Raw genomic sequence first — 17,521 nt, 5'->3', positions numbered from 1 at the left:
CCATGGAGCAGGACGCGGGTGCGGGTGGCCCGGCGCAGGACCTCGAGCCCGACGACCCCGAGCCAGACTCGGGCTCGTCCGAGGCGTTCTCTAGACTCTGGGCCGACGTGATGGGCATCCTGGTGAGTTACCTGGGGAAGACGCGCTGGAAGCGGGGTTCGCTTCTCGCCCACCCCTTGGGCAACCCTGTCTTATCCGAGGCGCCCTTCTCTTGCTCCGGGTCTTAGGGGGTTAAATACACTGTATAGGGTTTCCAGCCCTAATTAAAAAATAACCAGCCGCGTTTCACGTCCAGGATACTTTTTAATAAGCAATCGCGTGCACTATTTAGTAGTTTAATCTGGGACACCTGCTGAGAAGTCGGTGTAGAAAAGACGAGACAGTCTTTCAAAGGGTAGATGTGAAACCTGCGTGTAAATATTTGGCGACGGGCGTCTCTCTGTTGGATCTGAAAGAGGCTGTTGGTCCTGATGTTGATCTCGTCACCATTTGTTGTGTGTGCCTTGAGAAGAAAACAACCATTTCCTCCCTCGAACCGCCAGAATGTTTGCTTACTGTTTGCAGTTTTAGCCAATTTGTAGAATTACAGGCTCTTGTGTTTGTTGTGTATGTCTAGGACTAAAATCAATAGAATTTGTTTTGCCTAGTCTGTACTGTCAAGTATTTTGAAATGTCCAGTGACCAAAACCGCCCGTGGGTTTGGCATGTAACTTGAAAACAGCTCTTACACATGGAGGGTGAAGCTCAGAGCTTCATACTTTGGGCAATTAGTGGATGTGTTTTTGGCAGAGCAGTAGTTAGGTCAGCTGGAATCAGAGGGGTGGGGGTTATTACAGCCGGACATCTTCACCCACACATCAAGAGACAACTTTGGAGCCAGACTTTGGCATTGCCAGATGTGTAGGTAATTGGAAAAGGCTCTTAGACTTGCTTTGAGAAGCAGTATTTTCTTTTTCTACTGGGAGGAGACATAGTTTTTAGAAAGAATCTCTTCTTTGGGGATGATAAACTGTTCAGTTTGTACCATGGTGATTGGGCTCTTGGGTGCTGAAGAGTTGGCCTGTGTCACATCCACGCTCTCCATCCGACTGTTAGCAGAGTCACTCAATGCTTTTGATCCTTGGGGCTTGTGTTTTGTTTGCTTTTTGAGGTAGGGTCTCACTGTGTAGCCCAGAGTGGCCTCAGATCATGACCCTCTGCCTCAGTTTTCTGAATCCTGGGTGCCACCATACCCAGGGATCCTGTTTCGTCACCTGAAAGTTGAGGCAAGGGCACAACTTAGCCAAATGGATGTGTATCAAGTGCTCAGCATACTACCTGTGCATAACAGATGCTCAAGTAATGTAGTTGTTGTATTTTTTTCCTGCATGTATAATTGTGTATATGTTTTTTTTTAATCACCTTAGCTGAAATCCCAGTTATTTCATTTCTAGGTGTTCACTGGTATTTATGATTATTATTATACAGAGAACCAGGAAAGTTGGTTTAAGATTTCTGTCTGCTGTTCTTACTCTCAGTATTTAAAAAATATGTGACAGGGCCAGGGATTTAGCTCAGTGCTTCTGCTGCCTGCTTGGCAAGCGTAAGGTCCCGAGTCCGATCCCTGGTACCAAAAAAAAAAAAAAAAAAAAAAAAAGTGACAAATGATATTTTTACCTATGATATACACTTTGTATATTATGTGGTATGTGTACAGTATGTATTTTGAATTTAAAAGCTTCTGTTTCTGCATTTTCTAAATTTTCCTGGATAAATAAGTTCCTAGACTGACATTCCAGAAAACCCAATGAATGTATTGTATTATAGTCAGAGTGATTGCTTTAAAAATTCATCAACAAGAAGCTTGTTATTTTCATGCAGAGATCATGCACTGTAAGTTTTCAATCATTGAAAACAGTGATTTGATAGCATTGCACTTTATCTCTTACAAGGGCATGGGCTGGAGGTGCTGACTTAAATGAAAAGTTGAGCTGAGGGCTGTTTGGGGGAGGAGGGCTTGGCAGGTGGCACTTTCTGAATGTTTGCTTTCCCTTCCCTGGCAGATTCCAGCACTGTTGGGTCAGTTGTAGCAGTGTTCTTTGGCTCAGTTGAAAGATGGGGTGGGGCCCTAGAAGCTCAAACCTGTTATTCAAAGGGCAGATGCAGAAGAAAAGAAAATATGTACTTCTTACTCAGCTACTAGTTCAGTGTGAGGACTCCAAGAGTGAAGCATGTCCCAAAACAGGTTCTGTCCATTCATGCCGTCCCAGCCTTCAAACAATCTTGTTTTCCTTTAGAGTAAACTTGGGCATTGGGACTGCTCCTTGGTAAAACGTGGAGGAAGAAGACACAGCTTACTTCCCTTTGTCTACTGGAAGGAGGACACCAGGAGGAGGGGGGGTGGTTTTCTTTCTACTATTAGAAAACTGACCTACAGATGTTTCTAAAAACTGGAGTTTAAAAAAAAAAAAAAACCATACCGGAGCTTTGGAAGAATTTATCAAGACTCAGAACTGATGGTTGAGACCATTTCCTTCATTTGTATTTAAAATGTGTGATCCTGCAGTCATGGAAGTCTGGACAGGAAAGAGATTGACTAGTAGCACACACTTGGTTAGTGACGATGTCAGAGCTGGCCTCAGTTCCCTGGCCCCACCAGCGGGAGCCTGAGGCCTTAACTCTGGTTAGTTAACTCTCTTAGGCTGCCTGGGTGGAGAAAACACATCACATCCAGGAGGGTGGGAAGTAGTCCAGCCAGACCTTACACCCCCAAACACCATGTTTGAGAGATTCAAGGTACCCACTTGCTACTTTGTAAGATTCTAAGTATTGACAGTCAAACCTCAAAGCCTGTTAGGTCAGAACTTTTTTTTTTTTTTTTTTGATGAAAGACAGAGTCCCCTTTTCTGAAGGTGTTAAGCCGTAAGAGGCATTTGTCCCTCAGGGATTTTTCCTTTTTAGTTTTTGAGTCTGGTTCTTATGTCCAGGCTGAGCTCAAACAGATACTCCTGCCTCAGCCCCCCAAATGTTGGAATTACAGGCATATGCCAAGACATTCACATATCCCAGGGAGCAGGGAAGGGTATTCATGAATCTCAAAAAATACAGAATGGCTGTTTGAGGTCACTGGGTCACATTTTGTATTTAAATTAATTCAGTCCACACACAGTTAAGCACCAAATAATTACTCTCAGATAATTAAAAAATGCTTAGTGAAGAAATAATAAAGGGAGGGCAGGGATAAGGGGAAAAAATGAGAACCAAGACCTGCCATGTAAAGAAAGGTACAAGATTCCAATGATGAAGGTAACTGTACTATATACCTAAATTGTACCAATAAACTCAATGAGAAAAAAAAGAAATAATATATTTTACAGCTTGTAAATATTTTAACAGTACTAGAACAGACAAGTGACAATAAGTCAATAAAAAGTACAGATAGAATGAACAGGAAACAAATTTACAAAGATGCTAAGTTGTGAATCCCCCGGCAGGCAGAGTCAGTATCTTTCTTTCTATCTCCAATGCCTGTGGCTTATTGACTATAGATAACATGATTTTGTTGAATGGGAAAGGAAAAAAGCTTGTACCTAATTGCAGGAGTCCCATCAAAACCCCATTTAAAGCCCTCACATCCGTCGGGATGGGGTGCACTCGTGAAGATGTTGAAAGTTCTGGTTGGGCAGTTTCCTCACCCTAACCAGAGTCCTGGTAAAATGTTTGTGAGCCTGGAGCGACATAGCCATGGCCGTCTGGTGAAATGGCCATTCTCTTCACAAACTGCATCTGGTGCTTGGCCTGGGTTTGAAAAGCAAGTCACCTTTCCCTGTCACACGCTGAGATGTCTGCCGAAAAGTTCCAGATTAGTTGGAATCCTGCAGGATTTTAGTCTCATCTCCATTTCTTGGTTGCAATCACTACATTCTTTTCTTTTTCCCAAGAGGGAGGGTACTGTTTTTTTAAGAGCAGGAATTGCTGAGGTTATAATATGATGAGGTACGGGAGATCGTTTTTTTTTTTTTTTTTTTTTTTTTTTTTTTTTTTGTTTGTTTGTTTTTAGGACTGATCATCCTTGTGGAACACTGATGGTTCTTTAGCTTCCGCCTCTAGGATTTGAAAACTTGCAAAGCTGAGCCAGACCTTCATCTCCCTACTTGTTAACAGGGCAGGGTGTTGTAAGTGCCTATTGTTCTGTTTGCAGGATCCTTCAAGATGCACCTCCCCCAAACCTGAAATTTTCCCAGCTCCCTACTCTGTTCCTAAGAGTTGACACTCATTTCTCGGTAGTGCTTAGAAAATAGCCATTGTTTAGACTTGCTCCAAACTTTCTCCTCCTCTCAATTCTTTGCAAACTATAGGAAGCTACATGGTAGGCTTCGGGCCACAAAAGTGTCATATTTAGCCCATTTTTCTGTTTACCCTCCTCCTATTAGTATACAAACCAAAACCTAATCAGAAGAAAGGAAAAACAAGTTTAAAAAAAATCCACCCTCCTTTGTTAGGCATAGCATGGGGGAAGGGAGATGTTAGGGAATTCCCAGGGGGGCTTTTCAAATGCTGACTTCTTTGAAAGCTGTTAAGGTCCTTGACCTCTGGGGAGGTGTCTTGAGTTAAACCTATCAGTTATTAAACTTAATTTTACATGTTGGAATTTGAGTCCGCCCAGTTTCAAATATTCTGACTTCATCCGAATTTTATGTCCTTTTTAGCCAGCTGAAAGCCTTATGGCTTTTATAAGTGGGGACATTGCAGGGTGAGGCCGTGGGAGGACGGCAGGGTCCTTGGAAATGAGCCTGAACATTTACTTCGAGAGGAGTCAAAGCCCAAAGCCCTCTGGAGGGTAATGACTTGATCAAGGTAACAGAGTAGGGCCAGATCCCTGGTGCCTCAATGTTTAGTTCTTTGCAAAGACAAAGTAATTGGCTTTTATAATTCTGGTTAGGGAGTCACTGAATCCTTTCTTGCCAGCGTCCCCTGTACTAAAAAGGGACCTTCTTTTCTGTTCCCCTCCTCTTTCCCTTCTCTTCTCCCCTCCCCTTTCCTCCTTTCCTTAATTCCTTCCTTTTTAGTGAACCCAGAGCCATTGCACTGAGCTACCCACCCCCTTTTGAGACAGGTTGTCTCTAAAGTTGTTCAGGCTGGGCTTTAACTTATGATCCTTCTGCCTCAGCCTCCTGAGCTGCCAGCGTTGCAGGCACATCCAGCTTCTCTTTTCCTTTTGCTTATAGAATTTTGCCTCTTCTGCTGATGTGCTTGCTTTTCACCATAGACCCCCGACTTCTGATGGGAGAAGCTAGCTATCTGGTGGGATAGTTAATACTTAAGAGCGAGGGAGTCCCAGGGCTATGCTGGGCCTGTATATATGTTACCTTGCCTGATCCTTTCAGTAGGTGTGACCAGTTTTGTTGTCTGTTTTACACTGGAGCAGTAAATATGTATGTCCTAATCCATATAGGTAGTAAACAGAAAAGCTGAGATCTGACTCATGTGCTACTTTCCCAAAATTAACTTCCAGTTGCAATTTTTAATGCAGTTTTACAGTTATTTGTCCACACATTTTATCCAGATATTTGGTGGAGGTCAATCTTTTTTTGTTCTTTAAGCTGTTTTCTTGTGTAAGCAATTGAATTTAAGTATTTGTTGTGATGTAGGTAGTCTGCTTTTATTTTAGGTTTCTGTTGGTCTAAAAATACATTGAGAATTCCAGAAGTTAACCATTTATGTGTTTTAAATCATATGCCCTTGAGGCCAGCCTAGGCTACATAGAGAATTCAAGATCGACATGGTCTGCATAGTGAAACTCAAAAACAAGATTGCTTGCTCTTCTGAGTATTGAGTCGTAAGTCTCCTGCTATCACTCAGTCCTACCTGGAACTTGAATCAACCCATTGTCCAGGGTATCCATGCTGTATACACTACCCACCTGCTAGTCACTGGCTAGCTAGTCCCTGTGCTAGTCCTTGGTTATCAGATCTGTTGTCACTGCCTGTGTTCACTCACCCTTAATTTACTTAATAACTCCCCAAACTACAGGAGTAATGATGCTGGCAATTCAAATAAGCCAAGGAGAAGCCATAAAGTGCTTCCTTTGAGTGAGAAGGTAAAAATGTAAACCTAATAAAGAAAAAAATTGTATACTGAGATTGCCAAGATCTACACTCAAAACCATCACATTCACATAACTTTTATCACAGCATATTGTTGTAATGGCTCTAACATATTGTTAGTTATTGTAAATCTCTTACTATCTTTAAATTTGTAAAGCAAACATTATCATAAGTGTCTATATGGAAAAAAATAGAGTATATTCACAATTCAGTACTCTCTGTAGTTTTAGGCATCCCCTGGGGGCCTTGGAACACACCCCTGCAGATGAGGGGGACTACTGTGTATGACTGACAAGGCATAGTTTTGCAAGGTCCACCCCACTTCTCACACATACCCAAACCTTAGGATTTGGACCCTGGGGGACCTAGAATTTTCAGAGAGGCCCTCTCAGGGCAGGAATGGGGAGGAGAGGAGGAAGGGAAGAGGAAGGGTCTTCTGGGAGGAAGAGTGGGACAGTGGTGGGCAAGCACGGATCTCTGAGGGAGTCCAGATCTGGGAGTTCACAGGGTGGGACATCTTTCTGCACCTCCAGGGCGATGTCCTTGTGGAGCTGCCACGGGCTGTGGTGGCTCGGTGATGGAACACTTCCTAGTGCACCCAGTTGCTGGGTCACCCCCTTCACTGCAAAGAAAGAAAGAAAGAAAACTGAAATGACTTCTGGGAAAATGATGAGTTGGCGGTGACTTTGGAAGGAGGAGACTGCTAGAGATCCAGGCGGAGGTGATAAAATCCAGAATTACATGTTCTTGCATCGCATCATTATCTCGCCTCTGGCTTCCCCGGAGCCTGCATTTTGCTCAGTAACTAAAGTAATTAAGGGATTGCTCCATCCTAATGTACACACAGATCAGTGTACTAGATTGTACCCTGTAAATTCGTAAAATTTGTCATTTAAAAGTTAAAAAGAAATTTTTCCATAGTAACTTTTTTTTCCTTTTTTGCTTGGGTACTGGGGATTGGCCTAGGATCTTGTGTATGTTAGGCAAGCATCTAGAGCTACTTACGTATCCCTTTTTTTGGAAGGAGGAGTTTAAAACAGGGTGTCACTGCTTAGCCCAGGCTGGCCTGGAACTCCTGGTGATCCTCCTGCCTCAGCCTCCAGTGCTGGGACTACCATGCCCCAGCCTTCCCTTTTAAAATTTTATTTTGAGACAACTCACCAAATTGCTCAGGCTGGTTTGTGATCTTCCCGTTTTAGCCTCTCAAGTAGCTGGAATTGCAGGCTCTTTACCATACCGTACTCAAAAGTATAATTTCTTTTAAAGCTCAAGAATGGGCTGATTTAATGAAAAAAATCTTAGAGATGTTTGGTCTATGTTTTCTGATTTTCTTCTCTCCACATACATATGTATACATCTATATATCGATCTTTAGGATATTTCCTTAAAAAGGAATTATTATTTATAACAATATGTGCACCACACTGTAGTTAAATGATCCTTAAATACAACTTTTTAAAGCTAATTCTAGAATACAGTGAAATGGTGGGCAATATTCCATCGTGCAAATAAATTGACTGGGAAGCCCAAAGCTCAGTTTCACATTAGACATACAAGGGAAATCTGGAAGCTTACATTTATCTAATGAAGCCTCCCTCCTTCTCCTTTTTATTTTGGCACTGGGGAAGGGACCAGGACTGCGCTCTCCTGACACAAGCCCTCTGCCCTGGTGTAGTCTTTTAAAAGGTGCTTTGGTGCTCTCTGCATCCTGCTAAGACTTAACCGTGACCACCTCACAGTACCTGTCCTGCAGTTTTGTGATGCGGTAGAACTGACACTGATCTCAAGAGTGATTTTTGGGGGGTGGTGGGTTGGGGGTAAAACCCTACCTTGTGCATGTCAGGCAAGGACTCTACCACTAAGCTGCACCCTCAGCTAAAGAAGCGAGTTTAAATGATGGAGTTAAGACTCTTCTTAGAATGAGCAACACTGTTCAAACCTGTGAGTACAGACTGAGACTTCTGGAATTATCTTCAGACTAATATTGAGGAAAAATGTGTTTTTCCAGCCACATGAAATGGTCATGTTTCAAATGATGTTCATTTGTTCACTCCTTTTCTTGTGGTAATGAGACCTGAAAATGAGAGTCATTCCCTGGGAGTGTCACACCTATCCAGAGACCCAGTGTCGCTCCTTCTGTCCCGTGGAGCATTTCACTGGGCAGCATTAAATGTCTGTGAGTAGGGATGAGGCTGGAGATGGCCTGTCTTGCATCTTCCCTGGCACCCAGAGCCCGTAACCCAGACTTCTCCTCCCAGGTTGCACTGTGTCTCAAAGTCAGGAGACAGACACTCGATAATGGGGTGGTTTCTTTTTGAAGTCAGGGCCTTTTTCTTTTTTGAAGGATGGGATCTCTTATGTCTTTCACCTTCCTGAAATGAGTGATGGAAACGGGAATTGCTTGTGTTTTAGAATGTAGGCTTGGCAGACTGAGTGTTCTGAGCATCCACACAGATGCCTTGCTTTTTCCTTGGCTTTCTGTGGTTCAGGTTGCATTCATGCTTCACCTACCATTTGTTCATGGGGTTTTGCATCAGGTAGCAAATGTTTCTCCTCTGACTGCTTGTGGCTTCCTTCTTTCTTTTGTAAGGCACCTAGGGAAAGAAAATAAATGCACTGTGAGAATCATATGATTTTAATGAAAAATGCTATTAGGCTTGTTCCTTAGCTACTTTTATCCTAGGCACCCTCGACATTACTGACTAGTAATTTTGCCTAAACCTTGTTATCTACCAAGTTGGTTTTTTTTTCATTACACCAGAAAAGTGTTTATATGCTTTGTGCTTAGAAAATACAGTGTTTAATACAAATTATTTGTAGAAGGAAGGGATATTCTCCTTTGTGAATATGCATCTTTTGCTTTTCAGGGGATTTTTAAAGACTATGCAAAATGAGTCATTAACAATTTTGTGGACTTCTATGGAAATGTCTAAGTTTAAAAAATGTTTTGAAGGAAAGAATAGCCTTAGTCTGTGAATTAAAATATTTAGAAACAAAATTTATTAGACATCTTTTAGAAAACTGAATGGCTAGTGTGCTGGTGCACTCCTGTAATCCTAGCACTTGGGAGGCTGAGGCAGGAGGATCACTGTGAGTTGAAGCCAGCCTGAACTACATAGTGAGACCCCATCTCAAGAAAAACAAGCAAAAAAACAGAAACTGAAATGTATTATGATAGAGTTGCTAAGAGTAAAAGGAACTAATTTGCATTGTTTGAGATCAAATCCTGATTTCAGTCTTTAGTGGCCATATGACTTGGGTGACATTCTGGGACTCAGTTTTTCATCTTAAAAATGAGGATGATGACCACTCAATCATTGGGTTCTCATGAGCATTAACTGAATCACTAGAACTGTGCAAGGTAGAGGGTAGGCAGTTCATAAATGTCACCATTAAATATCAATAATAGTTGACCTTTAAATTGAAATATGGGTTAATTTCTCTTCACTTTTACCCTGAAGTGAGGCATGATGTTTTGATTTCTTATGTTCAATTTGAGATTAACTTAACCTATGGATTTTTTTTTTTTTTTTGGTACCCGGGATCAAACTCGGGTCCTTGCACTTGCAAGGCAGGCAGCAGAACTACTGAGCCAAATCCTGGCCCCAAACCTATAGATTTTAATGTAGGTCAAATGCTCTGTTCTTATACACAGATTAAAAATAAAGGCATGTATAATCCCAGCACTTGGGAGGCTGAGGAAGGAGGATCACTGCAAGTTAAAGCTCAGCCAGGCATACGAAAAGGGCAGCCTGAACTAGGTAGGGAGACGTTGTCTCAAAATCTAAAACAAGAACAACAACAATAACAACAACTAACCAGCATAAATTGCTTCAAGGTAACCCTCCTGTTAGAGGTTAAGAAATGTGTGTTTAAAATATTTTCTCTGCTGAAGAGAGGAAATATATGGAATGCTTTTGAGTAGCTAGGATTTTCTAGAGGCAAGAAAGGTATTTTTAATGAAGTAAATTTTTTTTTCTAGGTACCAGGAAATGAACTTGGGCCCTTGTGCTTGTGAGGCAGGTGGCGGAACTACTTAACCAAATTCCCGGTCTATGAAGTAAATTTTTTAAGTGATGTCCTGGTTGCTATTTTTAATTTGCACCATGTCTAGGTGCTCAGTAATATGAAAGAGTATCTTAAGTTTTTTTCCTAAAGAAGATGATTTTCTTTATACCTGTAAGCATGCGGAACATCACTTAAGAGTTATGTTTTAACACTTCCTGTGTTTTGATACAGGTTTTTATTATGTAATCCAGGCTGGTCTCAGACTCACCACCCTCCTGCTTTGGTCTCCTGAGGGCTGGATTTATAGGCATGAACCACTATGCTTGGCAAGAGTTCATTTTTTTTTTTTTTTTTTGTACCTGGGATCGAACTCAGGTCCTTGCATTTGCCAGGCAGGCAGTGGAATCACTGAGCTAAATCCCCGGCCCAAGAGTTCATTTTTAAAAAATTAAAAATTTTTTTTCAACTAAAGCAAAAATTTACATAGACATTAATGGGGTACCATGTGATACGCTCATATGCGTGTGCGCGCGCACGCGCGCGCACACACACACACACACACACACACACACACACGCACTCCCATTATGTAATGCACAATTGCGTTAAATGTATCCTTCTCCTTAAACATTTACTGTTCCTTCTAGTAAAACCATTCAAACTCCACTCAGATTTTTGAAAGTACATTGTATTTTTGTGATGTATACTCACCCTAGTGTGCAAGAAAATACTGAATTTATTTCTCCTAATTTAATTCCCATTGATCAACCACCTCTCATCCCTTTCTCCCCACGATTCTCCTTGGCTTTTGGTAAAAAACATTCTATTCTCAAGTTCTATGAGATCAACATTTTTATAGTCCACATATGAGTGAGCTCATGGAAGAGAGCAGTTTTAATAGTTGACTTATTAGGAACATGTAAAATATTAAAAGCATCTGCATAGCTAATGATTTCATTGTTTTGGATGCTGGGGCCGTGGTTGTACTCCATCTGTTTTTTGGAACAATTTCGCAGGGTTTCATTTGGTTAGCATCTGTTTCTGTCAAGGTTGGAAATAATTCATTTGGATTTTTGTATTTTAATTAAGTCCCCGATCAGGAATTTATAAAGATATCACATAATGTTGCTCCCTCCCATAGCCAGGAGGAGCCTGATGACATGGAAAGTGGGACTCTTTGTGATTTGAGAAAGAAACATAAGCCTGTGATGAATAATATTTTTTATTTAGGGATAACTTCATTGTGAATCTAAAGATCACGTGAAGGAATTTGAAATCTTTGGGAAAGTCTGTAAAGACAACACTTATTCAAGAAAGATTTATTGTGAATTACAATTGTATTAAAAACTGTAAGAATGTGTTCTATTAGGACGTATCAACCAGGGTGTGGTTACGACTGCCTTCTGTAACACGTTATTGTAACTTATGTAACATGTGGTGCTTAGGTGGTAATTACATGAAGAGCCTCATAACACTAATATGTGGTAGTGCTTTCCTTGATTAGAATATTACAAAACTGAGACTTCTTGATGAGCATTAAAGCGAGTAGGTGTGAAGTGATTCATAAATGATATGTGAAAGATATAGTAAAATCTGTGTGATGTAACTTCAGCATTAGCAAAGAACAGTGTACCCTTACTTTTTAAAAAATTAACTATATTGGTACATTTCATGTATACAATGTGATGACATTTATCATTGGGAATTCATACCTTTACATAATATATCTTGGTTCTTATTTTTTTCCCCATTCCCCTGCCCTCCTCCTGTTCAACCACAAAGTCATTGTACCCTTTGAACAGAACAAAGAGGCACAGTAACACTCCTGTTAACATTCTGTATCAAGACTGTCACATCATTGAATGACATTCTGAGTTAGTGTTTTTCAGTTAATTTAACTTTTTTTTCTTCATTGAGGATTAAATTCAGGGCCCTCACACTGACATTCCCAACCTTTTTTAATTTTTTGTTTTGAGATAGGGCCTCACTGAGGCACTGTGTTGCTCAGGCTAGGCTTAAACCTGCACTCCTCCTGCCTCAGCCTCCAATAGTGCTGAGATTACAGGTGTGCACCACCATGCCTGGCTGAGTGTGTATCTAGAAGACAGAACTTCTTCTATAATGGAAGAGCCTCACTGAAATCAAGAGGGCAGATAAATACACTCTTTCAACCTTAGGAGAGCAGGCCACATTCTTTGCTGTAAGAAGTGCTGCTGTAAAGCCTAGAATGATCATATTTATATTTGTGTAATTCCTTGTATATAATAGAGTGTCTCTTTGCTTACGTGGACCCTCACAGCTACCAGAAACCCACCCTTGTTGGTAGCTGTGGTCCTTTAGGTATGTAGGTACTCTAGGCTTTCTAGTCCCCTGTTTAAACACACAGATATTTCATTGTCCATGGCTCAAAATCGTGTTTCCATAATTGCGATCGAGTTTTAGTGTCTGTAAATTTTAAATTCTGGCTTCCAGTTTCATCAATTTTATCTGTAAAACAGAAGTAAGGTAGATACTGAAGTGCCCTCCGGAGTAGACCAGGCCCAGATGGAGGTGGGCTCTGCTGTTCTTTGAGAAGAGTTTGTAGGTAAAGCCAGAAAGTGAGCTGCCATCTGGGTTTTCCCAGTTTCTGTCCGAGCTACCTGGTTCCCCGGATGCTGGATGCCATAGTTGGGCCAGTGTGGCAGAGATTCAAGACTCACAGACTCACCTGTTCAGGGAGGCAGAGACAAACATGAACACCTGATGCCTTTTTGCTGAGATTGCTGTGGTGTGAGGAGCTCTGGAATGGCATAGCTTGAGCCTCATGACTTCCAGTCTGTCTTTCTGTTGTAGAAAATAGGAAGGCCTGCTTCCACTGCATTGGGAAACACAGTTTTCTGCTGTCAGACAAAAAGCTTTTCAAGCTGCAGAGCAGTTTGCCTTTTATAATATTAGGTTTGGCTTTAAAAAAAAATGGAGCTTGTAAGGCATATAAACCTATTGTTTGCATGCCTGCAGACTTATTCACAGGCAAGTTGGAGGATGTTCTATGTCAAGTCCTTACATAGAAAGAAGAAAATCCAGGGCAAGAATTGCTCAAGGGCACTAGGTTACCAGTGGTTCCAGAGGATCAGCCAGAGACCAAGTGAGCATGCCAAAGAAGATGAGCTGGAGCCTTCAATGTGCTGGTTGGGTCGAGATAAGTAAGCAGTGAATTATGCAATGTAGTTGGCAGGAAGGATTGATGAAGTTCCAGGGGTTGTTTTGGTAGAAAAGAATGACTTAGGATTTTAAGTGCTTGAGGAGACTAAGAGATAGCTACATACCACCTTCTGTGGTCTCTTGAGGGTGTGTATCATAACAAGTTTTATGAGCTCAGAGAAAAGCATGCTGACATTGCACTACCAAGGTTATGACTGATAGTCATTGTCCAGCCAGGAATAGAGCTATACCTTTAAACATCTTTTTAAAAAATAAAAAACAAAAAAACGCTTTTTAAGACAAGATCTTGCTTTGCTATTGCCCAGGCAGGCACCAAATGCCTGGGTTCAAACAGTCCTGATGTCTGAGTGCCAAGTAGCTGGGACGAGAAGAATGCATGACTGCACACAGCTTCTTGCATAACTTTAAAAACTAGAGGTGTTCGCCCTTATTTTTCCCTTTACGTTTAAGTCATTCTCCTTTATATAGTTGGTTCTTTGGCCTCCGGTTTTCTAATGACATGTTTAAACATCTCATTTCCTTGGATTTTTTTTTTATTTAGAAATGTACCAGACAGGGTCTAAATGAATGGTGAATATTTGCATTTTAAAAATGTATTACAGTAAAAGACAGATTGCCATTAATCCCCCCTCATAGACTCCCCCTTGCTTTCCATGCTCTTATCCCGTTATTCTTGCGCGTTCTGAAGCGGCTCTGAAAGTCCTCTCTCCTGAATGTTTATGGCTGTGCTGTCATGGCTGCCTCAATGCCCTGAATTGATTAAAACCTTTACATTTCATGATCATTTTGATTTTGGGAGGTGCCAGAGGTGAATCAGTGGTGAATAAGGTGGATGAGGATACACCATTTTTTTTTTTTTTTTTTGGTACCAGTGATCAAACTCAGGACCTTATACGTGTGAGGCAGGTGTGGTGCCAACTGAGCCAAATCTCCAGCCCCACACCATAACTTTTTTTTTTGGTACCAGGGATCACACTGGGTCCTTGTGCTTGGGAAGCAGGTGGTGGAACCTCTGAGCTAAATCGGGCCCTGCTTTTCTGTTGGATGGTGCTGGGCCCGCTGTATTCACTGTACTTTTAATCACCCTGTAAACAGACTCACAAAAAAAGATTTATAGAACTATTTCAGAAAATGGACAGAATTAATGACAGTGTGCCTTTTACTGTGATATTTAAAATATATTTTGGGGCCAGGAATTTAGCTCAGTGGTTCTGCTGCCTGCCTCAAAAGCGCAAGGTCCCGAGTTTGATCTCTGGTACCCTCCCCACCCAAAAAACAAACCACGCGCGCGCACACACACACACACATACACACACACTTATATATATATCACCCTTTTGTATAAAAATATATTTTTGGTACTGAAGGGAAAATATACGGGTAAAATTGAAGTTTTTTTCTGCAAACCAAAGGAACTTGGAAGTTCTGCTGTCAGCAGATTGTTTGCAAGACTTCCTTCATCGATTTGTCTGAGCCCCTTCATGCCAGGCTTCCAGGCGCCTTCAGAGGTCAGCAGGTAGAATAAAGGTGTCCTAGAATCTCCTACCCAGACAGGTGTTGCCATTACACTTTTTCCAAGGAGTTTGGTTGGAGGAGATATTTTTGTATTTCAGTGGGGGTATTCTTCTTGGAAAGTGGGCTGCCGGAACAACTTGCTTTTAAAACCTTTGACATAGTGACGCTACAGGGCAGAAAGAATGGAGATGTATAATATTAAGGATACTGTTGGCCATTGGTGCTTGTTGAAAGTGTGCTATGTGTCAATCAAACACGTTGCTAAAGCTCTTTCCATATATTATTTCATTTATAATAATTGTCCTAGGGACCCTGTAAGATGCCAATATGGGTATCCCTCACCCCCCAGAAGTCCTAACCTCTAGTGTCTCTGAATGTGACTTTGGGTTTTTTTTTTTTTTTTTTTAAAAAAAATTAGGCAAGCTAAGATGGGGTCATTAGGGTGGGTCTTAATACGAGATGACTGATGTCCTTAGTAAATAGGGAAATTTGGACACAGATACAGGTAGGCACAGAGGGAAGATGACATAGAGACACACAAAGTATACGTCATGTGAAGATAATGAATTGCATTGGAGCACTGCATCTGTGAGCTCTGGAATGCAAGCCAAGGTGGCTGGCACCCACCAGCGGATGGGAACAAGCATGGGAGGACCCCTCTCCTAAAGATTTCAGGGGGAGCGTGGACCTGCCGGTACCTTGATTTCTGATGTCTGGCCTTGAGAACCATAAGACGGTACATTTCTGTTGTCTCAAGTCACCCAGTTGTAGTAACCTTGTTATCGCACCCCTAGGCCCCTCTCGCATGTGGGTATTTATCATTATAGCTTTGTGCTGTTAGCAAGCGTTACAGAGAAAGGCAGTAGAGCTTTTTCCAGTTCTAGACCTTTGCATAGCACCTGAAAAAGCAAACTGTGAAAATAGATAAGCAGGAGGCGACCGTAGGGACCTGCCCATGGCAGCATAGACACCCACTGGCAAATCTGTCTGTGGCACCTGGGTGGGTGCCCTTGGGCGTAGAAGACACTTGCCCCCCCCAGAGTACTTTGTAATGAGACACAAAGACAGAGGAGAGTGTATGTAGTCAGCTTCCCTGACGAGTGTCCAGCATTTATTTTTAAGTTATCAAGGTGAGTAAGTGGACAGAGAATGGGAAGAAATTGCAAGTCTTTATCCAGACAAGGCCTCAGCCTGATGCTTGTGGTTTCCTCCTCCTCTCCTGCAGACCATAAATATATACGTTTTTATGACAGTGAGGGGTGGTGGCAATGAGGAAATGGAAACTTAAGATTGCCTTAACGTTTGCTTTGAAGTGGTGGAATTGAATTAAAGTCCCCAAAGATGGCAATACTGTTTGCTTGTTTGTTTGTTTTCCCTTTTCCTTCAATATCTCCAAGCAGTACAGAGCTGGGAGGAGGTGTGGAGAGAAAATCTTAGCTCAACATAGACAAAAATCTCATTGGTAGCCTACCTAGTATGGTGGCCATGACTGACATACCAGCATTTGAGAAGCTGAGGCAAGAGGATTGTGCCTTTGAGGCTAGCCTGGGCTACCTTGTGAGACCCTGTCTCAAAAACAAAAACAAAAAGCAAAAGAACCAAGATGAAACAAAAAGAAACAAACAAAAAAAGAAGGGTCATTGGGCTAGAGTCTCAAACTGACTTTTAGGATGGGGCAGGTGAGCTGTTGTGGGACAGGAACTGTGGCCATGGGTTTCAGGGTGTGGAGCTACATGGCTCCAAAAGCACATTGGTGGTGAGATCGGTAAGCCCAGGGCTGCCTGTGGCTCAGCTTCCAGCTCCACAGCAGATCAGTGTGATTTCTTACCAGGACCGTCGAGGAGCGATGGAGATATCTGTTGAATGTGTTGGCCTCTGCTTGAGCCCTCTCCAGGCGCCACTTTTCCCTCGTCTCAGGCTGGACAGAATGTGCAACACACTTGCAACACAAGATTTGAGGGAGCAGAAATCACTCCTGATTGCCTTGCTGAGGGTTCGGTATGAGAAAGCAAGAGAGGTGGTGGAGAAAATGGGAACAATTTATGGTATATTTTATTCTCTGTGGATTCTATGTTGAACATTTTAGTTAATACTTACTGGGCTGTTTTGTTCTAAAAAGTTCAGATCCCTGAGTAAATTCATTTTACTCCCCACCATTCGTTGAGAGTAAGGGTATTTAGAGGAGTTCTTCATAAAGAAATATAAAAATGGGTGGTTAGGAAAATAAGGCTTCCTAGCCCAGCCTGTTAGTCAAGGACAGCTCCGTGTGGTATATTACTGCTGGATACTGTCTCCGATTCCAGTTTAGTGACTTCAGCCAAAGCCTTCATCACTTCCCTTTGGAGAACATTACACAGCCCAGTACTCATCCTATTAACAAACTTCGGATTTGCAGAGGAAAAGAAGTTTTAAAGCTGGGACAGAGAAAGAAAGTGATTCATCCTTCCAAAGGAAAAGGGCCCAGAAGTTTTAAGGGATGACCCACAGTTACCACCCCTTCTCTCAGCTGTGCACTGGTGCTTGTGTAAAAAGAACGACAGAGGATCAGAAGTTTGGCTTCTTTTTTTTTTTTCCCTTGTACTGGGGATCCAACTCAGGACCTTGTGCTTGCAAGGCTGGCAGCAGCACCACTGAGCTAAATCCCCGGCCCTTTGGATCAGAGGTTTGGAATCATGCTCAGCCGTGGATAGAAAAAAAAGGACGTAGACACC

General features: G+C 42.0%; 1 protein-coding gene across 4 annotated transcripts in view; it reads left to right on the top strand.

The window, feature by feature from the left end:
* The window catches only part of Sash1 (SAM and SH3 domain containing 1), a 933,133-nt gene that overhangs the window by 756,785 nt on the left and 158,827 nt on the right, over positions 1 to 17,521 (top strand). For 2 of the 4 annotated variants that reach the window (XM_033763317.1, XM_010639655.2), the window contains exon 1: positions 3 to 122. The exons of the other annotated variants lie outside the window; for them this stretch is intronic. In XM_033763317.1, the coding sequence (XP_033619208.1) occupies positions 3 to 122 (120 nt within the window). Of the gene's footprint in view, positions 1 to 2; positions 123 to 17,521 lie in introns of those variants that run through there. 4 annotated transcript variants of the gene reach the window in all.

The sequence above is a fragment of the Fukomys damarensis genome, unplaced genomic scaffold (genome assembly GCF_012274545.1).
Source record: "Fukomys damarensis isolate Sample0158 unplaced genomic scaffold, DMR_v1.0_HiC HiC_scaffold_14, whole genome shotgun sequence".
Classification (NCBI taxonomy): Eukaryota; Metazoa; Chordata; class Mammalia; order Rodentia; family Bathyergidae; genus Fukomys; species Fukomys damarensis.
The sequence above is the reverse complement of the archived record's forward strand: the minus strand, read 5'-3'. Positions and strand labels throughout refer to the sequence as shown.